This window comes from Falco cherrug, chromosome 7 (genome assembly GCF_023634085.1).
Source record: "Falco cherrug isolate bFalChe1 chromosome 7, bFalChe1.pri, whole genome shotgun sequence".
Lineage (NCBI taxonomy): Eukaryota > Metazoa > Chordata > Aves > Falconiformes > Falconidae > Falco > Falco cherrug.
The window spans coordinates 10776255-10800717 of record NC_073703.1 but is presented as its reverse complement, the minus strand read 5'-3'; the positions used below and the strand labels follow the sequence as shown (position 1 = coordinate 10800717).

General features: G+C 40.4%; 1 protein-coding gene across 1 annotated transcript in view; it reads right to left on the bottom strand.

Moving 5' to 3' along the window:
- Positions 1 to 24463, bottom strand: part of AKAP13 (A-kinase anchoring protein 13) — a 76136-nt gene that overhangs the window by 34089 nt on the left and 17584 nt on the right. Inside the window, exons 4-9 of the mRNA XM_055715876.1 lie at positions 20508 to 20854; positions 11107 to 11290; positions 9737 to 9845; positions 5522 to 5656; positions 1478 to 1520; positions 112 to 217 (exon numbers count right to left, since the gene is read on the bottom strand). Of these exons, the coding sequence (XP_055571851.1) occupies positions 112 to 217; positions 1478 to 1520; positions 5522 to 5656; positions 9737 to 9845; positions 11107 to 11290; positions 20508 to 20854 (924 nt within the window). The remainder of the gene's footprint in view (positions 1 to 111; positions 218 to 1477; positions 1521 to 5521; positions 5657 to 9736; positions 9846 to 11106; positions 11291 to 20507; positions 20855 to 24463) is intronic.

Sequence of the window (24463 nt, the reverse complement as noted above, 5' to 3'; positions counted from 1 at the left end):
AAAAGTCAGGCAAAGACATAAATAGCACCCTATGGAAACACACTGAAACACAGAATTCATCTCTGCTACTATGGGTATTTCATGGCTGTATAAATCACAAGAAGCACTTACTTTGCTTTTCTTGCTGCTGGACATTTTATTCCTGAGGTAGCTGAAAGTGCGACTGACTTTTGTTACGCCTTTACCAGTAGGGACACTGCTGCTCTCTTCAGATATGCTGAAATCGAAAAAGAAAGAGGTTGTTTTTATTTCTTTCCCTCCCAGAGCATCTATTAAAGGAATAGAATCTTTTTTAAAGGACAAATGCATTTATTATCCAATTGTGTCATGGGTTGCTTTATGGCATTATACTGGAAAAGGCAAAGTGAAGACAAAATGCCAATGCAGTAGTTTGTCGTGTATTTCAAGGAATCCTTTTACCTGTTTTGAAGCAATGTCTATTCTCTAACCATGCCAGAGCACCCTCTGCTGCTCCCGTGGCCAAATAACCACTAACCAGCTCAGCACCTGCCCATTTACATGGCAAATATTTCAGATACATGGTCAGTCTTGTCATTTAATCATTTCAGACAGAAAGGGATAGACACGCACACATCTGTTACAGAGAAATCTCCTTTCAGAGAAAGACATTTAATGAACTCTGTAAAGACAGTGTCTTTAACAGAAACCACACTGTCTGCAAAGCCTCTCCTGAGAAATGAGAATATCGATGCTAAGTAATAAATAGCAATGGTTATTTGTATAAAGTTTTGCATTTCTGGGATGCCAGCTATTTTGTGCCAGTCTTTACATGCACAAGCCTATGAATTCTTCAGCTTTTATGGAAGAATAAGAAATTACAGAGAAAACTTACTGCATTAAAGAAAAAGGTCATGGTCTGTCAATAGGAAGTATAACGCAAACCAAAAGCAGAACAACAGAAAGACATATGAAACCAAGGAGGAGAAAACAGCAGCCAGCAGAGGTGGAGAGCCTCCAGCCATGAAACAAAGCCAAAGCTAATCGGAGTGACACAGAGACCAGACACCCAGCTCCTTCAGTGCCTCAAAAGCCCTTCCTCCAGGAAAGTGCTTTTAAAGCCAGCACCCACCAGAAAGATTATCTCCTCTGCAGCTTGCAGGGATGAAAAGCAACATACAAAACCACAATCATTTTGGCTTTTGTTACAGAAATGTAAGACAAAATTAACCGAAGGGAGCAACAACTACTTTTAGTGTGAAATATAACACCGGGTAAACTGATAATTGTTCAATAACAGATAATCTGATGTGTTACTAGCTATGAATAAACACAAAGCCTTGTTAGAGAGAAGACCTAGAACAGACTTTCATATTCTATGATCTAAAATATTCTTTAGCCTGATCTGCACAAGTCTGACAACTTGTGATTTCAGCTGAAGCGCAATGGTGCCAGCAAGGCTTTTGGATGCCCAAAACAGAGCCCACTGCAGGAGTCTCACCAGAAGAGAATACTGTACCTCTGAACGGAGGAACCCGGGGGGCTGCTGAACGTCTGCGTACCTGGAAAAGATTGGAGGGGTGAGGAGGTAACATGTTAGACTGCAATCTTAGCCCACTGATTTTCAAAAACACAGTTTGCATATTTGGATGGTTCAAGAGGAAGGGGAAATATTTTCCGAAGTGAATGTTTAAAAAAGACTTTATGTGCTCACGATAAAGCCTCTTCCCTGTATCTGTAGGTGCTCTCAAATTAGATATGGAGGTGAAAGCCTACTTAGTATTTTTATTGTTCTTCAGTTATTAAGTAAAGGATGTGCATCTCTTAAATTTGCCGGTAAATCAGGGTATCTGAATCAACTGCCAATTCAATGACAATAGGTATAAATGAGAATTATTCTGCCACAATGCCTTTATTTATGCACCACTAGAAAGAATCTATTGTACAACACATCCGGGTTTCATGTATAAAACTTTTCTGCTTGATAAAATTATAGTTCATTTTCCCATCAAAATCCTGAAGCACTTCATAAAGGGTAAGGGAAACAAGGGAAGCCTTATTTCATTTTCCATGAAACATTACCAGCCTAGGGCTTAGTCACAAAACACTGTGCTTGAGGAAAGTCTGACTTTTAACACGACGCTGAAGCCCTGCCAATGACACAAATTCTCTTTATAGCACAAGAAACCTGCTTGCACAATGCATTTGGAGCAGATTAGGTAGCTGACACCATTTACCAGAACCATCGAAGAATACTGAAAAATCAGGATGAAATGATCCAGAGGAGAGAGGGCTCTCTCCAGGGTAACTGAGCTTGTCAAGACTCCAAAAAATCCTCACTACAAGCAGAGTCTGCAGTCCTATCTGAAGTTCAAGAAGCAGCACAACTGATCTTATTAGGCTTCTGCATATACATTTTAAGAAAAACAGTACTTTGGCTTCAATACCTTAACATATTAAAGCTAAGGGTGAATGCAAAAAAGCCACTTCACGTCAGAGGTGAAGATGGTCCTCTATCCAAAAGCAGTAAGTGCATTACGAAAAACTGTGCATACAATATTATACCTTATGATTCTAAATTACACATTTTCTGAATGTTGGTTCAAGTATCAACACAGCTTGAGACAGAAGAATCACTTCTACATATCAAGAAACCAAAATACAGGCATACCCCACAACCTAATCCCTGCTTGGAGATCTCTGTTAATATCTCACTTGCAAAATCTTTTATCTAATTTATGATCTATGCCAAATACATCACACATAAGAATAATGAAACATATATCAAATGAAATCTACTATTCAGTTTCAGGACTGTCCTCGGTTTTCACGTAATATCCACTACCTAAGTGCCTAGTAAGATCACACAAGTAATTTACAGACTCCCAAATCCCTGGTTAATGTTCCAGTGACTCTGGTTCATGTTTCAGCTCGTTTGCTTTTAACATGGGTTAAGCTTCCTTAGTCTTTCCTTTTTTTAATAGATTCATCAGTCTGACTCGATTCTAAGTATTTCACAAACTTTTTTGTTTCTTTGCAGTTAAGGTAAAAAATATGAACAAACACTGCATCAAGAGCTGGAATAATTTGATATTTGTGACTTTTTCAGTAGCTCGAGAAAGTGCATTGCATGGGAACTTCAGTTATGTACTATTTATCTTTTACTGCAATAGTGTTTTATCTTAAAAATGGGGGATTCTTGACACTGGCAGGCAAAATGGATCCAGACAAAAATCAAGGTTAAAGTATGTTTATGATTTCATATTTTAGGTTACAATATCACATCATATAATCAACACTCTGCTATAAGCTATAAAGCCCATGAAGATAAACACAGAAAAGCACACATTTTCTCACCTTCAGGGTCTTTTTTCTGAGGTAGAAGAGGGGAAGGAAGGTTTATTTCCATAATTGTTGTGTTTCCTATCATGACCAGGTTCAAAACTGAAATGTTAAAACTGACTTGACAACCCACAAAAAAAAGTTAGTTTTGTTCAAAGGCCAGGACTGCTATCTGTGTCCAAAGAATATGGGTTAGCAGCCAAATTTTGGTGTACTTATCTGAACACCTAAAGCTTTAAAAAGCATCACTCACCAAAATTATTTCATATGGTAGCTGGACTTGAAATAATTCATCAAGGTCTGTTATGCAGAAAGCAGTGACTGGACTAGGATGTTGCAAACAAAAGAAACTAGCTTGCAACTGCTTAATGCTGGCAGTAATTAAAAATTTGTGGGTCAAGAAAACCGAAGGCCTCATAATAATTTTCTAAATTGTGCAGACTGGCTTGTCCAGCCACATGAAATCCACGTCTTAAATATATCATGATATCAAGCAAACTGCAAATAGTTCTCTATACGCTAGAGAAAAAACAGGCATGGAGAGGCTGAGGAGGAATAAATGAAATGCGAACACAATCTCAATGCTAACACATCCATCCTCTCATGAGAAATGAACCCTGAAGACGTGAAAAAATAAACAAACTGTTCTGGGATTACTACATGAAAAATGCCCACTGCCAAAGCAGTCTTATGAATAGCTATGGTTAAACCAACCTTTATATAAAGTCACCACAGTACCCTCAAATATGAGGGAATAACACACAGGTAAAGAAAGCAACATTTTTGTTTGAGACAGTATCTGACATTATTTTAAATGCTCATTGTCAACAACAGCACTATTGAGGGAGAGAAGATAAGTACTGGCTAATAGAAATACCCACCACCAAAACTGCTATACCCTAACCTGACTACTAGAAATTACTTAACTGGTTAGATGCTTAAAACAAACAAAAATAAGTCAAAACTCCACTGTGTGCCCCCCCCCCCCCCCCCCCCCAAAAAAAAAATCAAAACCCCAAATCCACCAACAGTTTAGCTAAGCGTACTTTTTACCGTGTGAGTGTGACATCAACGCACAGCTGTGTTTGCAGTTCACTTTGTGAGGACCATGAATTATGAGTTTTGTTAAAGGCAGAAGAGAAGGACAGAGCAAAGGGGAAGGAGGAAGGAGCTTAAATATGGAAGTGGGTAGGACCGCACCTGGGAAGACCACAGGACTTTCCTGTAGGAAGGGACAAACCCACAGTGAAGACTGGGAATGGAAAGGAAAAGAATTTAGATACCTACAACATGGATGGTGTGGAGATTATTTGAAATTCAGGAAGCAGCCACAATGTGCTGAATTGAAAAGCAATTTCCCCCATCCCAGTACGGACATGAGGGATGTGGGCTAGTTTCCTTGCAAACCTTTGATTTGAACCAACTAAAGCAGCTGCTATGAATTTTCTCTTTAGATAAAGAATTACATGTTCTGGTTTATTTCAACAGACTAATAAAACATGCTTAAGAAATAGGAAACATTTTCAATTATCTTTGATAAACCTATTTAAAAAAACAAGAGGAGTCTAAATTAATTCAATCTTCTGCCTTAGTTGGGTTTCTTTTAGCAATGGAGTTCATAGGAGGAATAAAAAGCTACCATATAACACTTGCCTATTCCCCAACAAAACTGTTCTGATTATAGTATCAGGACCTAGATATGAACACCTTAATGATTCTAGGTGTTTGGCTGCAATGCATGCTTTTTGCTCAGTAGGGGAACTGTGAAGTTGCAACCAAGATTTTCAGAATATCAGGGATTCTCTCCTCTTCTCCTGCTTCCACCGAGGAATGTACTTGCTCTCACCTATGATGGATAAGAATCTACCCCTTCTGTTAACTCCATGTACTGCAACAATCTCCAGACAAGTATTTTGGTTTTAATGAAAAGCTAACAACTATATTGCTGGTCAGTGGCATATGATGGTATTTGCCACATGGATACAGACCAAAACTAACCTGATGAAATACGATGGTGCTGATGTACAAGACTCTTTGGATTACAATCCTTTCATTCCTCTAATAGTTAGCATTCACGACTAAGTTAATGCTGTTAGACATCATGCAACGGAAAGGTTAGTTCAGTGTTTGCAAGGTAAAACTTCAACGTCTGAAGGAGAAAACCAGATTTCCCTTTGATTCCACCCATAATGGCTGCAACGCACAGAAAACGATTACTTACTATCCAACTTCTCCTCATCATCACTGGAAGAAGAGCCAATAGAAAAGAGAGTTTTAGACTTAGGAATGAGTGGAGAGATGCTGAAGGAGAAGGAGATTCGTCTCGATGGTCGAGTCCGGCCCTGGGCTGAGAAGTGGGTTAACAGCAGACATTAGAGCATGCTTGAAAATGCATTTAATAATAAAAAGGAGAGGAAAGCAGCCAAAGCAAACTAAAACCAAAGCAAAGGAAACGTCTGCAAAGCAGCTGGCTTCAGAAAAGGCATAAGAAACAAAGAATTGAGAACGTGCAGAGGATGAAGGTTTCAGAGGATGCAGGTCTCACTGCATGCATGACTTGAGGTTTAAAGTTTTCCTTATTTTTGCTGGCATCTTGTATAGGACCTCTTAATGAAGATGTACACGTGAACACTTATTTTCCCAAACAGAATACCAACAAAATAGTGGATCTCTGGACAAAGGGCATCTGCTTCACTGAAATAACTGCCAGGGAATCAAACTAGAAGTGAAGATACTTGTTTAAAGGTGTTTTTTTTGCGGTTAAAACCAAAATATTTATATTAACAAAGCTGCTGGATATTAGCAAGGATACTTCATCTGAAGCATTGACTTCATCTGTCTGGGGAGGTTCTTGCCACTTCTATCTCCAAAAAATCCCAAACATTTTGATAAAGTTATGCCCGTCAAAGTTTCCAGCTTTAAAAAGGAGAAACTACATTTCCTTTCCTTTCTTCCAAAATAGAACAGAAAAAACAAGCATCTTTTCTGCCTTCTTCTAAAAATCACAGCCCATGTTTTAAAGAAACTGCCTTAAACACGAGAAGTCCCTCTGCACCCTCTTCTGTTCTTGTCTGGAAGATGTCTACCAAACAGTGCCAAACTCAGCAATCAGTCTGTGACATCAAATCTCCCATAATTTATTTTTAACAGCAGCTCCTGCAGAGCAGCAACTTTGCAACAATTCTCTCTAAGTACAATCTTCTCTCAAAAGAGATGTAGAGGCCATCTAGCCACTCTTAACTGAAATTGCTACACAGCTTTTTATGGAGATGCCCAAGGGCTGTATTTCCCAAACCTTGTTGTACAAGCACAGGTGGAAATCTCTGAGCTGACCAACATCAATTTGCTGGATACCCACTGCTCACACAGTACATCAGTGTGTCCTCGGGAAAGGTGACAGACAGTGGGGAAACTGCCCCTGGGATAGGTCTGACCTGAGGGTCCTACACTAAGCATCTACATTAAACACCTTCAGTGTATATGTTCAGGAACTTTTAAATCATTCCATGGCACGGATAAATCAATTTGCTTGCACAACAAGGAAAAGAGGCTAAAGACTATATCAGTATTAAAATTCCAAGTGAAAGAAGCAGGAATTACTACACACTTTGAATAAAACATGTCCTTACAGCTACAAAGAGAATTTTTTCTGTTGCTGGTATCATACCCCAAAACTGAATTCAGCATATAAAAATACTATCCGAGGAATACCCAATGCAATGCAAACTCCCCTGAAATTTTCCTTCAGCCATTAGTCATAAATGCCAATCGCCTAGAGGCTATTTGACTAAAATTATGTGTATACTTTTCCAATGTAAGCTGAACAACCCTAGAGGGATCCAATGAAAGGCATTTAAATTGAAGAAATATTAGCAAGATTCATGCATTAATTTTGTTTAGACTGCCTTTCAAAGGAGTTGTTCTAGTGTCTCAGACCTGAAGAACATGACTAGGCAACACTGCTTTCTTTCTTCTGTAGTCTACTGTCTATTTAGACTAAAAGTCAAGATGAACAATAATACTTTACTGTAAATAGAACCACCTCCTCCAGCGCAGTTGAATTCAACTTCCATTTCAGTGGTTTTATTTATAGCAGTTCCTGGCTTTTAAACAATGCTCCACACTGGAAATTTGCTATTCCAAAGCCGAAAGCAGTCTTCCGAGCACTCCAGCCAACAGCTCTTGTGACCTCCCTCTATAAAATGCTGCAGGATTAACACAGTTGTGAATGGCCACAGCAGCTCTTGGAACATCTGAGACATCAGATGGAGTGCGGGCTAGAAACTCAGTCTTGGAAATTGCTCCTGCCTCAGTAAGTATGACAATAAACAGGAAAAATAAGAGAAAACCTCCATATGTTTATTCATGTGGATTTGTTTTTTGAAGCTGTGCAGAACACGTTGCTTTCTTCCCATTGAGAAACACTTGCAGGGATCAGAGATTTTTTTTTTTTTAAACACCTACCACAAAATTATGCAAGTGGAATGAACAGTTAGAAGTTTTCCCAGAATTCACCTCCATGAAATCAAGAGTTTATTCCTGCATAACCCTGAAGCATTCTGCTGCAATAACATGGATGTCATCCTAGGTGATACAAGGGAATTTGTACACCAAATCTCCTTGTAAAAGGCACTAAACTACCTCACGTGTACTTATGGTTGCAACTCAAGTAACACTACTCCTCTTCCAAAGTGACTGAGGAAGAATGAAGCAATTTACTGAAGTTTCCAAAGTCAGCAAAGTGTCAGAGTTGGGAGAAGAATCTGTGAGCTAAATTTTCAAGGTGAGTAATCTTTTTGGATGCTCACATCAACCACCTCAAATGCATCGATTTTCAGAAACCACCCTCCTATAAAAATGAAGCCTTTCTGAGGTGTCACAAATTAACGACTGAGAAAAGAAAGCTCACAGAAGCATTAGTGATTTTTAATTTCAGTGTCCAAAACTCACAGACATTTGCCTCAAAGCAGAAGACTAACCCTGCTATTTCTTCCACAGCCCCTCTGGAAAGCTTACTCCATCTTCTCTTCTCCGTCTCTCTCAATGAGACCATTGTGGCTAGGCCAGCTCTAGAAGAAGATGGGATAACCAAACCTGTCTGCCACCAAGCTCAGGCCTCAGCGGCATTTTTAATGGGGGTTGTAAGACAGGGAAGAGCGGAAAGGCGGCGAGCTGCCCAGTTCCAAGATGGCGGCACAAAGCCTCCGCTGCTGCCGCCCCCCTCTGTGGGCCTGAAGGAAAACCCCAAGGGAGAGGGAGGCGAGCCTCAGCTGGCCAGGCTCTCTCCACCACCAACAGTGCGTTTTCGGGGAGCTAGCTGAGTTATTTCTGGTGTTTGGTTAGCAACTGGACACAATGCCAATAAATCAGTCACTTAAAAAAAAAAAAGAAAAAAAGAAGTAAGAAGAGAAGGCCTTCAGGCCAAGGAGGAAAGAGGGTGAGCCATTGCGGGGAGCAGGAGCCAGCATTCTCACAGGGCAGATCTGCCCGTGTTTTGGTTACTGTTGCTGAGGGACACATCCGTCGGGCCACATGCTTATTAATCACGGAAGAACGACGGTGAAGAATTTAAAAACGTCTCTTACAAAGCATAATCTGTGAGCTTCCTCTAGCAAGCCTCCTAAATGAATAAACCACCTTTCTTAAAAGCACCTTTCCCTCGTTCAGCATTGCAAGGAAGAATCATGTTAATAAAGAGGAAAAGATCAGAGACCATCACTGAGTGACAAGACATGATCTAAAACATCAATACTGTTTCTGGCTGGTAATTAATAAAATGAAAACATATGTAACATGGCCCTTCCTAAGCACATCCAGCTGTAGCCTTCTGAATGATTTTTTCAGCTGAAAGAATCAATGCAGTGAAGTCGCAAAATTAAGTGCTTGTTATCGCTTCAATTAAGCTAAACTGAAAAATTTCACCTAATCATGTTTTATTATTTTCTTCAGGAATGAGATTCAATAAATTATATCCAACTGCTCCAAAACATTTCACTCAAATAGCAACAAACTCTGCCAAGGAGACCAAGACGTGCGTTCTCAAGTTTCCATATATCAAATTTCAAAAAATAAGATCTCAAGTGGAATTTACCAGACATCAAAGGAAGAAATCCTGACAGGATGCAAAATTCAAACTTGTTAAAAAAATAATTAACTCAATAACTCAATAGTTTTTGTACCAGCACTCTAATTGAGAACAACAACAACAACAACAACAAAAAAAACAAAGAAAAAACCCAAACAGATGGGAAGAAAAACCACGGATCTAAACTGAATGAGTTATGCCTTTCCCCCCACAATTCCATGCAGCAGTGAAACATAAATTTCACATAATATAGGAAAGCAAGAGCAGGTACTGTCAAATTCTGCCTTGGGAACATATTAAGATATACTTAGTACAGTTGGTAGAATGGGTAAGGGAAAATGTGTTACTCACTGTCCAGCACTGGTTTACTAATTGACATTAGCGACACAGATTTGGTCAGTGAAGATGAAACAGTGGAAGAACAGAAATTAAATCCTTGCGGCTGTGATGTTTGATGCATCTGCAGAACAGAAAAAAACCCACACTAAGCAAATATATCAAGAACAACAGCACCATCCTAACTTCAGATCACAGTTCAGTGTTCACGTTCACTGAAATTCTCACTTTCAAACAGGGGAAAATGTAAATGATCCCAGTAAAAGCTAGCAGGTAAGAAATGCAAGGACCACTCACAAAAACTGTGATCAGTGCCACACAGGTGAAATGTAACATTTTGTTTTGCCTTGTAAGCGCATGACAACTAATTGTGTAACAGAGACACTGGCTGCTTAATCTTCTTGCAAGATACTACAAGATGGATGTTACCAACTGTCTGATGGCCACTGACATTACTGCTGGGATTCCAACTCCTCAGCAAAACTAGATTGTGGTTCAACATGGTCAAAAAGCTGATGCTTAGCAGTGTGTTCCCCAAAAATGCTATTCCTTAAAGCAAGAGAAACATGAGAGTCTTGACATAATAGCTCCACAGGCCAGATCTTGTAAGACCCGTTTACTGCCTTGATGTATGGCAGTGACTCTACGAGGTAAACAGACTGGCTGTCTAACGATTCTGGCATGAACCCAGAAAATACTATGGCTAAAAGTTCCAACTCAGAAATCCAGGGGTTTTAGAGTATTTAGAAGTAGAATTGCTTCTTTAATAAAAATAAGCAAAGACTCTTATAGTGTTGTGGCCAATCTGTCCTAAATAGCTATCGTGGAATTCTGTTCCAGAGAGATCACTCTAAATTTTCTTAATATGCAATTAACATTTTTCTTAACTGTTGCTTATGATAATGAGCCTTTTTATTCTGGTTACAGCTATGAAAAAAAAAATATTATTGTCCTCCTACGATACGAAAATAAACCTGAAACTTTTTGCAGATAAATTACCATTTGGTACTTGTGTGTATTTCTTGACTGCAAAAAGCAGCACAAGCATTAATTGTGGAAGCCTTGTAATACCTGCAATTGATACTAACACTATATCCATGCTAAAAAGTTAACAACTTTTCCATGATTACTCATGCAATCAGTGGAAGAAAACTGGGAAGTTTCTTGTTCTCATTTTAAGGCTTCACCCATCAACCATGTTGCCCCAAGAACCAAGTAGCAAATTTAACACAGTGGAAACTCCTACATGTTAAAGGTGGAAGATTTTAATAATATTAAATATATAGGGTGGAAGCCTTCACAGTGAGACTGTCACTTGGCAAAATGACTTCCAAAACACTGATGTAGCATTTTCTAGACATCTAACAATAGTTGGACAGCTTTACCTGGTGATTGTAGTCTCTGATTTCTCTTTGCTCGAGTTCTTCAGTGAGCAAGACCAGGGACCCACACTGATTGCCGGCAAGCGGACTCTGTCCGAGATCTTTGGAGCTCAGAGAAGAAGCCTCCAAGTTTGTAGAGGGCTTCTTGTTCTCACCAGAGTCTCCAGCAAGGCCTTCTAGGCTGTAACTGAAGAGAAACCACGGAGGTTATTAGATGCTAACACTCAGAGACCAGTGTCTTTCAGCACATAGCACCTTCAAGTGTAAAAACATAAGGCAACCTCTAACGGAACTGTGCAGGGAAATGCTGATGTTATGTGTCAGCATGTAACTTCTCAATGACCAAGTGCAGATAGCAGTGGAGGGGGTTCTATTTCCTTCAGAACAAATAGCAGCATCTTGGTGCCTTTAACGGGACACAGTAGTTGCCTGAATGCCCATTCCAGCTCCTGGTCAATAGTCTTTCCTGGTTATTTCCTCCTCCCTCCCCTTCTTGTGTGGTGCACAGGAGCATCTAGAAACACTCCTTTTAAAGATTTTGATATTCTCACATATTTTCTCTTCGCTAGCTTTTGGTTAGGCTCTCCCTTGGAATAAAGCCACCCAAATTAAACTACCTTGTATAGCACTGTGCTGCCTGTCTTGGACCGACAGCACTCCCAGCAGCCACAAACTCAGCTCTAGGCTGCCTGTAACATTGACCTCTGCAGACACATCCTCTGAATCTCTTTAGCACTTGCCACTGCACAAAGCTTTGGCACTGATAATGCCCTTCTTTCTGCCAAAGCTGGTTTCTTTTCTTCCTTTTATCTCTGGTTTTTTAGTTTTTTAAGTTTCAACAGATGTTGTCTCCATCAGCCAATCAATCTTAATTTACTATTTGCTGAGGAAACTAGGTCTTGTCCAATGGAGCCAGTCACTCAAAGCTAAATAAAATACCAAACTTTTGCTTTTTTTTGGTAGCAATAAAAGGTTTGGCCAAGCTCTGCAGAGACAGCTGCTGATAGACAAGCGTTCTCTACAGAAAAGACAATATTACACTCTCTTTTCACCTACACAAAACATTCCCTCTTTCATATGTGACTATTTCCATTTTATATATCTTGGCCCTAATATTCTGCTTCTGATCCTCATGCCCAAACATCAATAAACCCACTGCAATGCCAGCTTGGGTTAATGGGCAAGTTTTACAGATTCACCTCTCAGCACTGTAGCACAACTCCGTGGCTAATGTTTGATTTGATGCTCACAAAGCCCTGTTAGTTTGAGGTGAGGCCCACTCTGGATATATATTGCAACCTGAGGCGATCGTGATATCTAAAGTGGTAAACAAGCTGACACATAAATAAACGAAAGGGAAAACACTATAGACTGTACGGATTATTTAAACAACTGAAGGAGCTTTAAATTCAGGTAGACTTGCATAGTAGAGATTAATGTTCTGCATTCCTTTAGAAGCATTAAGTAGCTGATAAATATGCCTCTTCAAAGCAAAAATTGGAATAAACCTTCAACAAGAAGATTTAGTAAATTTTTTAAGACTTTTTTATGGCAATTAATGATAAAGACGACTGGCTGAGGCATTTACAATTTAATCTGCTTTAAGAAGATTTTGACTCAACAATGTATGTCAATAGTGGGCATTATAAAGTTTATTCAAAAACCTCTGCAGAGAGAAATCAGTCCCGTTTCTACCAATTATTTTGGTCAGAAAAGCATTTTTTCTCTTGCATCCCAGGGTGGTAACAATGATGTTACATAGCACAGAAAAAAAAAAAATCATGTCATTTGTTGTGACACAAATAGCTCAAAGCTGCAATTATTAGCCCATAAACTAGTTATCAGTGGCTGATACTGGTCTGTAATTTGTTGGTCAGGGTATACAGACCAAATGTAATTAAATCTGTAACAGGAAGGAGAGATTAACTTCTTTCTCAATATCTAGTCTTCAGAAAAAGAGCTTAATAGCAAGAACCAGCAAGAACCATCAGCGGAAACCTACAGAGCTATAAAAGCTGGGAGACTGGCTTCCAGGCACTATCAGGTAAAAATCTGGCCTGCAAGCATCAGTCTCAGCTTTGGGACTTTCTACTGAAGGTGTAAGCTTTAAGCACCTGGGAAATTTTAATCTGTGGCTGTAAGAATGGTTTTTCACAGAAAGCTATACATGATTATTCTCTTTGAAGAAAAAACTAGATTTTTCAATTTACAAGGAGCAAGTCTGTATGAACTTAAACCCTTTATGAGATCCACCCAGAACAAAGCGGCGCTGAATCACATGAACTCATTTTGATTCTTTGGCTGTCACAATTATCGTTATGATCACTGTTGCAGAAAAACCACACCTTAAAATCATCACGGAATAGAGCAGCAAAAAACCACCAGTGCAGCTTTAATGCTCAAGGTCAATGAAAAGCAGCCACCACCTTCACCTGCACCCCAGTTCAGAAGGACCCATTCCCAAGAGTTGCTGAATTGCTGAAAAAGCAGTTGAAGCAAACAAAACATCTGCACGCTTCAGCCAGAGCAGTAACGGAAAAGGCGGTGCACGAAAAGCTGACGACAGGGTGTTTGCAGTGCTCCTTTGCTGCTGCTGCTGCACATTTATTTATACCATACCTTCTACAAGTAAAGTCAGGACCCATGGCAATGAACTGTACGCCAGAGGGACACCAGCTCAAACTAGGAACATCAAAAGAGGCAAAGAAAGGAAAAGGGCTGTAATTATTGGATTGTTACAGAACAGGGGAAACATTAAAAGACTCACTCTTGCATATCTTAAAAAACCATCCCAACAAACTCAGAAATAATGCAGTAGCTACTGGGTATTTCTGGCTGTCAGAACACACCAGAGTGCCCCAAGTGACCAAGGTTACCACCAACCAGGCAGCAGGACAGCCCATGCTTCCCACAAACTGATCCCATCAGCCAGTATACAATATAGTGAAGAAACTGCTCCTTGTGGACAGGGAAGTTTTTTGGGAAAACAAGACTGAAACACACCAAAGCCGATTTTGCATAAGTAATCACACACAGCCGTTTTGTTAGTAATGAGTAGCTTTTCCTGGTATCTCTCATCCCCAAATCAGGAAAAGAATCCCTTACAGATATTTAATTAAGTCCCCTCCATACAATTATTAATAACCTCAGGCTACATTTGGGAAAAATAAGGAGAGTGCTACATTCTTAAATGCGGCACTGCAAATCTGTGAAAAAGGCTAAAAAGAAAAAAATGGGCTCATTTTACTATCAACTTGGGATTAAATCAAGACTCCTTTAAATAGTACTTTGACTAGAAAACCTTCCAGCTCTCATACCCCAAAGAGTCCCAAGCTGCATCATGAAAGACATAAGAAATTCAAATACAGAATGCAAATATTTTGGTTGATATTTTAAATACTGCTTTTACTCTGTCAGCTCACAGCCCAAGTGCAGGTCTTGCAGACAGAGAGAAATCAATCTTCTTGTCAGCTATGATACATAAAGGATCCCTAAATCCTGGCAAAGCTGCCCAGGATACATACGTCTGAAGGGAATTTTGCATCGGTACAGATCTGCCAGAGCAGCACTGCACAAGTCCTGGTCCCAGACCCTGGCCTGCGATCCCCACGCAGAGAGGACGTGGCCAGAGCACGCTTTGCTCCAGGCCAGGAGCCTATGGAAAGGACGAAGCAAGTCTAAGCATCGCTGGGCCAGGATCTGTGAGTGCCAGAAGCCTCAGGGGGCACAGAGGAAGGTTGAAAGCCACTGACTGCATCATCTCTTGCCAAGTCCTCGTACAGTTTCCACACAGTACAACACTGGAAACATTCAGGAAGGGTTTGATGGTTGGTGTTCTACGGTGGAGTTCGGGTAATTGCTGCCTGTTTTATTAAGGGTGCTAACTGGGTGAGGATACACCTGGAGTACCTGTACTTTGCACCCCAAAGCTCCAAGTGTGCTACAGCAATAGCTCTCAGCACACCACCGTAAGACACACCTTCCCATAACATGCTATTATTTCCAAGAACTTCATTATTCCCATCATCCAACTAAACTATGGTGGCAGACGTAAGTATTAGTGAGGGAGGGGGGGGCTAAATACTTTCTTGTTATCCTAAGAACCAAGCCCTGGCTACAGTAAACCCACCTCATTCATACATGCAAGTCTGCACTCTCAGGCTTGGGTTCAGCCTCCCAGCAGGTCAGTAAAACCAGCCCAGTGGAAACTAGATGGAAACTGAGAAAGTTTCCTAAGGAAGGTATCACACGTGCTTCCCCTTTCCTTGCTTCCCCCAGCCATATGCTGGCCACCCCAAGACTACTGGGCTTGGTAAACTCTCGGAGCTTATGCTGACTTGTTCGCAGAAGTCCATAATCCTTGTGTGGTCGCTTTTCAATTGAAGGAGAGAGGATTGCAAGGAGAGACATGATGCAACATTTACACTAGATAGTGCACTTCAAAAGATGCCTCTATTCCTGACCATTGCCATGTTACAGTTACAAACCCAAACGCTAAAACTGCAGGGAAGGGAAGCAGAAGAGTAGAGGGAGGGAAGGAGAGAACCCATATGTGTATGTAAAGAGGAAGCCTGGAAGTGGTGGAAGATCTCTTCAGAAAAGGAAAAAGGCCTTTTGGCAAGGGCTGTGGAAAGCAGTCTTACAGAATTACAGTCCTGCTGGGCAGCCACCCACAATCTGTTGGCAACACCATAAAACCCGAACAAGATCAATGCAGAGCATGCAAAACCCATTTACAGAAGATGACTTGTGGAGGGGGGGTGAACTATTATATACATCAGCCTTGTGGGAAAGCATAAACTGTTGGAATTAGTTTCAGGCTGTTGCTCTGCAACTGGGATTAGAGAGGATGGTACCAAAATTGTTGGGAGACCAGAAAAAATAATAGAGACTAATAACTAAGCTTATGAAAGAATTACCGCACATTTGAGATATGACTAGGTATTTTAGGTTGCGTATTTGAGACATTTTCTTATTCTATGGGTAAGCTCAGCGTTTCAGTGTATTATGACTCTAAATACTAACACAGCTCCTCCGGAGGAGCCTTGACAGAGAACTGGTAAAAAGAGGTTCATTTGCATGAACTGAGAAAAAGAGTACTGCAATTCTTCCTCCAGAGCACAGAGTGATGTAAATAAAGTGGCTCTGTACAAGTAGAAAACCACATTCTGTCCTGTGCCTTTTTTTTTTTTTCTCAGAGCCCTCACCTGAACTGTACAGCACTACTCATAAGGCATCATTTATGCTGATGCACGGTAAGGCACAGTGGGGTTTTTTGGATAATAACATTATGGTAACATTTTTTTCCATATGTGGAAATACAGTAGTTTGTTTACACACACATATAACCCCATCCATTTCAAGAGGAGCAAAATACTAAGTTAAGGGGCCACAGGAGGAGAGGTGGCAGGCCATGGGAGATGAGAAGAGCTTAATCCACTGGAAGGGGAGAGGTTAAACTTGCCATTTTTTAGCCTAAAACTGTGTAAGTGTGGAGGGTCCACACGTCTGCAGTGTCAAAAATTAAGTGTCCTATTTTATGTGTTAATAGACAACACAAAGGTTACGTGAGTGAAAATGCATATCTGTATGTCAGATGAGGAACTGAAAGTTTGCTATACAGATGAAAAACACACATGGAAGTAAAGAAAATAAATATACCCTATTTTCTGTTTTTTAGGAAGATGGTTTATAAAAAAACCAGCAAAAGAGCAAAATTAAAGCCATTTCATTCAACCAGCTGCAGATCTGCAGAGTATACTCCAACCCTGAGATCGTGTCTGATGCATCCCCTCCCCAGGTGCCCCTCCTGCAAGCCTTGGCAGGAGTCTCTGAGGTGCCTTAAATTCAAATTACACACAAGCTTGCAGGTAAACTATTATTTTAACACAACTCCAAATCTTATGCAAGGCAAAGGCCAACAAAACAATATCTGAGATTTCTCTAAGTTATTATCATATCATCCTGGAGAAAATGGCTCAAGCATGTGCTCTGTGGGTCAGAAAAACTACCCTGGGTCAGACCGGAGAGGGAAAGCAGCCAAGCGGGATGCACAGCTCTAACGCCAATGCTTTGAGAGATACTACAGTTTTACTAACATGACAGTATGGAGTTAGTAGACATTCAAATGCAAAACAGTTAGTCAGGTTAGTTGGCTTTGTACCTTCTCCTATGAATGGGAGGCTTCTTTATACCATCCCCCAGAACTCGCATTGAACTGAAAATGAATCATGGAGAGTGGTCAGCAACTTGAATGGAAAAAAATGAACAAATGGCAGCTGAAGGAATAATATCCCCAACACACAAACAACAGAGGGAATGGACGTAGAGGGAAAGCGCACCATTAAATACGAAATGAAGCAATGTGTCTTTCTTCTCCTCTGCTCTCGTTTACAAATAAATCTGCTTTTTGGTTGGTGTTTTAGGGTTGGGTTTTTTTTCTACCTAAAGAGGGTTTCACAGGTATTGACCATGTTGCAACGTAGCTGATGCCAAAGCCAGATCAGTTTGAAGTTTAGATAAGGACAAGCTATTTGACACAAGCTGTTAGCAACCATGATTAACACCAGCTCCAGATTTGCAGTGCTTAATCCATCAAGCATTTCTTTCCTTGGAACTAAATGTTAAAAACACTGCATCATTGTTGAAAGACAGGCATTTTAAATCCGCTATGAATGTCAGGAATTAAGTGAAGGATGAACATCCTTTTGTGGCAGCCTTATTAGTTTTCTTTGTATTTTCAATAGCAAAATGTAGACATGAGGATTATCCATGAAATGCATTTGAGGAAAAAGGGGAAGCGGAGGGGAACTGAGCATGTTTTCACATTTTGTTTAAGATGATTACATTTTTTCTTATCTTTTCTGTGAAAACTCCTTTATGCTTATCCCTCTTGGAAACAGAAAACATGTAACACTGGAAAAGACCAGGTCCTACAAAAGACTGATATTTTTTTTTTCCCCATAGGCTCTTTGGGTCCTGTATCAGCAGCTCTATTTAAGCTTGATTTGGCTACTTCTGCCAAAAGGGGAAAGACTATTTTTGGCGTGGAGGGCTGGAGCAGACGGCAAGTCTTTGCTGGGCCAGGAGACACCTCTTCTAGCTCAGCTGACCATGCAGCCTGCCACCCCATTTCTTCCCGGCTGCACAGCCCTGTTCTAAGCCTTGGGTTGGGTTTGGTGGCAATTACACTTTATTTGGTTTGTTTTCTGCTTATTTTGTGAGTGCAACCTGCTCACCTATGGAGCAAAGGAGTGCCATGGGTGCCCAGAGGAAGAGAGGGAGCACGGACAAGGGGTGACAGGTGGTGGGAGCGGCACAGGTCCTGCTTGTCAGCAGGACAAACCTTAGCTAAGGCTTGTGCTCCACGGTACTTCATTTCAAAGGTTTGCAAAAGTCAAGTTACTAGGGCTTTTCCCCTTTAAGTGGAAAATTATCTACTGCATGTGAAATAAATGAATAAGCAAACACCCTGAATTTATCTGAAAGTCGCTTGTTTGGGCTCCATTTCCTCAGTATTTGTTGCTGTTCACTAAGCAACCAGAATCCCAACATCACCAACATCACAACAGCCAAGTATGAAAAGAACAAAGAAAAAAAAAACAACACACCCAAAAACCCCAAAACCCAAATAATCCAAATTCCTTTGTAACAGAAACATAAAGACAAACAGGAACCAAATCAGCACCAGAGACCTATCCAGCTTTTCTTTTTTAATTAACCTATGTGACAGCTATCCTTATGTAGCAGCAGCTGTATCTAAGAACATACGAGAATAATTACTCTTCCTTTAACTCAAATTTTCTTACATTGACAATGAATGTATTTTCCCATATCAGAAACAGCCTCCAAAGCCTGATGCAGGAGAATTTAACCCCATCTGTTAAGTGTTAGCAGTAATTGCCAGCTATGCAGTTTATTACCCTCAGAAACCCATACATAACAGGTCCTACACTTAAAAATAAATCTTTTCAAAAGAGTTTATGAGCTTATGGACTCATTCTGTCATAAACCTGCATGCGTACCTCATGCTGACTCTTTTGTAGCTTTAAAAAGATATGTATAACTTAATTTATATAAGTATTACCTGGGGACCAGGAATGAAGCCAAAAAAAGGTGGCAGTGGTAAACAGCAACAGCAACAAAAAAAATTAAAACTTTCACCCTATGTTACTTAGAGGGTCCTGAATGTTTTTCAGCATTGGCTTTAAAATCTGAAGGGTCTATCATATTCCTTTGGTGACACCCAATGGGTCCTAATGTGTAAAGGATGCACACATTTCTAATGGAAGGATGCTGTCTCTCACTGGATTATCCAAATGGTTCAGTAACAATTTAAAAGGACTTGTTGTGAGCAGCCAGTTTTAATTTAATGGCATCACCAAATGCAATGGCTCCATTTATCTTAAAAGCAAACCTGTGGCCATGAAGATGGCAGCAGGCAGCCTGGACAGCAGCACTGCGCTGCATCCCTAGGCTTGAAGCCTCTGTGAGCTGCAGGTCTATGCCGGAGGGACAGGAAGATACAGCACCCTGATCCTGCTAAAATAACTTGCCATTCCTGCTCTGAAAGCATTGGAGTGCATTAAAAACACTGGCCAAACCTCCACTGACTTCAGAAAACGCAGGGTTTGACTCCAAGCATCTGGCAGCCCAGATGCTGAACAATGCAGAGCGCGGCCGGGGACCTTACACCAATTACTTTACTGGTGTGTGCCTTCCTTTGCTTCATCTTTTCCCCCATTGAGATGGGGGGCTGAGCACCTTTTCTTCCCACAGTCACTTGACACCAGCATCTACACACTCATGTGACTATTACACCTCTCCCTCTTCTATCTTCTAAAAGAAAAAAAATGGGAAAACTTCCCTTTTGAGTATTCCTGGGTATCACCAGGGACACCAGTGATGCATTAGATGGGACTTACTGTCCATGAGAGACTGAGGTGAAACCAATTCTGTGAAACAGGGACTACCTATCTCACCACTGAGAAGCCTCCACACTTTTTTTAAAATCCTGGTGCCCTGTGCTCCCTCTGAATACATACAGAGCAATAATGGTCATGTTTATTTTGTGGTCAATGAGATTTAACGCTCCAATAATTTCTTTAACAAAGCCCTTTGTATACAAAGGGATGGTGACAGTTCAAATGGAAGACCTGTCCCAAGGTAATTCCATTTGCTCTGGAAAGCTCAAATGTACTGTAGGCATTAAGTACTTCAATCCAGAAAGTTAATTTAAAAAGAAACAAACAAACATACATTAGGAGATTGTCTTCACCACTTTCAGTAAAAAAGAAATAATCAGAAGTGATATCCTCAGTTTTCTGTTTTATCATGCCGAGTCTAAAGCATAGATAAATATGCATGCATGGGTGCAAAGTAAATCAAAACAGCTCTTCACTCACCTCCTCTGATTTATTTCTGCTTCGTTGGTGGCATTCTTCCCTGGCCCCCAACTGTGTCGACGGAAAGGTGACAGTGGCCGCATGGAGTTTCGTAAGACAGAGGAATGGGTGGGCACATCTGTGATACTGTCCAGCTCCTCTTCCTTCTCTCCTCCCTCTGTGGCCACCATGTTGGTGCAGCTACCGTCCAGGCTGTGCCTGTCCTTGGGCTGGATGAAGTTCACCGCCGGTGGGAACGGAAGGGATGTGTCGCTGCCCAGGGATGAGTTCCTCTCCAGGGACATGGTGTCATCAGCAGAGGAACTGGAGCTGGTGACATCACACGCAGACTGCTCCTCTTCAGGTTGCTGTGGATAAGAAAAATTAAAAATATATTCAAGTAGAATCATAGACTGATTTGGTTTGGAATGGACCTTTAAATATCTAGTCCACCCCTGCTGCCACTGGCAGGGACATCATTTAACTAGATCAGGTTGCTCAAAGCCCAATCTATCCTGACCTTGAACACTTCCAATGATGTGAATACATGTAACATTTTAAATAAATGTGAATATTTTATATTTCACATGAGCTGAGGGATTTCCTAGCTGATAGTGCAAGGCAAATTAACCATCACAGAAGCAAGACTTTTTGCTCTGGTTTCAAAAGCGGTTGAAATGTTCTGCAGAACAATCTCTTCCACTCCACAAGTCCCTGGCTGCCATAACCCTGGGCTCCCAGCTTGGGTCCTCTGCCTGCCTTCCTCTCACCAGTTCCACATTTCACCCTGCACAGCAAATCCTGCTCCTCTCACCACTTCTGACTAAACTTGTTTTCGGTCAAGGTGCCATAAAACCACCAAAGGTTTACACAGAGCAGATAATGTGGAACTGGGTCATCATGACTCCTGATGACAAACTCTGGCCTGTCCTGTAGGACCTGGGATGGGTTTGCAGCTCTCAGCCACGAGAGCTCAAGAGCATCACACTGTTCCACTGCATCATGCAGCACAAAAGGGACAATTATTCAGTACTAGAAAACAGACCCGGGGCAGAGGGGGGGGAGGAGAAGCTTAAATCCCTGTCCCCCACTACTTTCCATTAAGCAGAAAGTTAATGTCAGAGTTTACAGCATTTTTCAAATCCAACTGTAATTGAAAAATATTGTTCCACAGGATCAGCTGCCCTGTATTACAGGTCTCAAGTCATACTGCAATTTTTTGGTTTAGTTTGCTCCAAAAGCAGTTAAATAGAAGCCAAACTGGTTCTCTTTGGCCAAAGGCCACGTGCTGACCATACAGCCTGAAAAGAGCCTGTGCATATTCTGTGTTCCTCGTGGCTAGCATAAAAAACACAAGCATCTCTGTGACATCACCTTCAGTCTGAAATGGTGTTTGCCTCAAGGGACTGACGTGGGAAGTTTCAATTTATTCTCCTGCAGAGCCCTGTGCTGTATCATTTAAAATAATAACAGGCAGAATGATCTGTCAGACCATATATAATAGACTATTCAGCAAAGCCACAGCGGTTAATTGTCTCCAAATAGCAGGCTTGGTGGGTCTCAGCAGAAGCTGAGCACTCAAGGAGCTTCAGGCTGTCAGTTCTCGTTTGGCATAAGACAACAGGCTACAAAATGCCATTCTCAGAAGGGAGAGATGGGCATCAAAACCCACGCAGGGTGGGATGAAGGGGAGCGGTGCTGCCCCACGGCAGTCCTCACCTCGGACCGTGCCACCCGGACTCCACTCAGAGCCAGCAGTGTTAAATGCTCCGACACTTTTGCTCTTCTGTGCTTTTTTGATGGGCACACATTATAAGCTAAAAGCTTTTTGTTAAACTCAATAAAAATAAACTAAGATGTTAAAAAAGTATTCTAATCAAATATTTCACTATTTAGAGGGAAGCCCTGTTTCAAGTTTGGCTGTTTTTTATGTTTATTTTGGTTAAACAGGAACACAATAATGTTCCCAAGGTGGTTTAAATAAATGCTGTTACACTATTTCCCCCCTCCCATCCATCAACGAAAAAAAAGAGAAAAAAATTTCAACATCCACAGCACACCACCGAAGTAAAATATACCTTTTAAACACAAAATATTGAAAACACACTAAAAATACATCCCTCCAAAAGCATTCACTTCATGGTAAAGGAATGTCAAATATTAATGGTGAATTTCTGTAAATACTTAAATGGTAAACTTATACTGTAATTTAAAGTACTGGATTTGACTGATATTTAAATAGGAAATGTAGGTTAAAAGGAGAGAGAACTGAAATGTATGCCCTGTGAAGTTTTTGACGATGTTTGACGTTATTCAAGATAAACTGATATTTGTGTGAGTCATGATGAGAGCTTACTGAATTGCTTAAATCCAGACAAATTAAGTAGTCATTATGTGGATAATACTTCTTCAGTAGAGGAAACAGTCTGCTTTGCTTTTCTGAGACACAGGAAAATACTGTTAGACTTTAGGGCTGCACAGCAGGAGGAGAGATGACTACCCGCCAGCTGTACCGTGGAAGGATGGGACAGTTTGGAAACATTAAATTTGGAAGTGAATCTAGCAACAATAGTGCAGAACAGCAAATTATATAGGAAGGAATTAGAGTAAAAAAGAGGAATTCATATTTCTGAGATGAGAATACTGCTCCAGTTTAAAATGCAGAATGAAAACCGCTTCCCTAGCAGGGAAGATTTAGGGTTTCTATCATAAAGTGCAGTTCAAAGAGATATTTGAAAAACGTGAAATATATTTTGTCCGTTTTAACTTTTACCTTGAGCATCTGACTGACTACAGAACACAATAAACAACTCCCTTGATCTTGTAGCCCATGCTTACTTCTCTAAATATATACTGTCTTCATTTAGATGATTTACTTATTTTTCAGACAAAGAAAAATAGTTAATATGAAAGACAAGGACTCTGTCTGCAAAATGCCAAGCGTGGCCGACATATCTAAGACACATCTGTGTTATAGCCACCTCTGCAAAAAATTAGCTATCTGGCCAAGTGCCAGTAAATATACATTGGTCTTTAATCCTATTTGAGTAAGAAAATACCCTGCTTGCAGAACAGAAATGGTTCTCTAATGCTCTTTTCCTACAGTAAAAATGAAACATTAAAGAAATATTAATTTTCCTCAAGTTAGGTTTGCTGCATTGCACCTCAATGAATTCAATCGTTAACTGTAACCATAACACTCATGGCTGAAGAAAGCTTTTACAGACATGTGCTAAGGGGCATTTTCTTTGCTCTCAAAAAAGCACTTGGTGAGAAGCTAGTAAGAAAAAATGAGATAAGGCATAAAAGGTGAGTTTTCTGAGAATAAAATGTATGTACTTCTTTATGAATAAGGATAAGAGAAATCACCAGGATGGTGTGGATATAAGACAAATTCTTCAACTAAATCCCTCTGTCTGTAGGTGGTCTTGATAAATGGAATTAAAATGTTCTTTCAATCATTTTTGGGGTGACAACATGCAAAATGCTGAGACACAAAGTTACGTGGTCCCATGATCTTCCATGTGACAAAAACATTCAAGGTGTTACAGTATTTAAAAAAAAAAAAAAAAAAAGACGACAAAGTAAAAACTTACACTCTGGCACCCTGACGTTTACCATTCCATTAGAGGAGTCAACATCTTTGGTTGGCTTGATATACAATCTAACAGTGTCATTTTTTACCTGGATTTGCCTGTGGCTCCTGTTTGCCTAAAATTAACTTCAATAGTGACCTCCTACTAATTATTTGTAATAACTTTTATGATTTGGAGTGGAGGAGTCTTCCCCTGGTGAAAGACTCTCCCTTCAAACTTCCACTCCTTTGGCTTTGAATTTTTTTGCATGGTTGTTGGGTTTTTTTTGTGGTTTTGGTTTCTTTTTAAGAGAAACAATAATTATAAAAAACCAAATGCAAAGTATTTACATATTTGTGTCTTTCCTTGAGCAAACCAAAACAAAGGCAGAACTTAAAATTC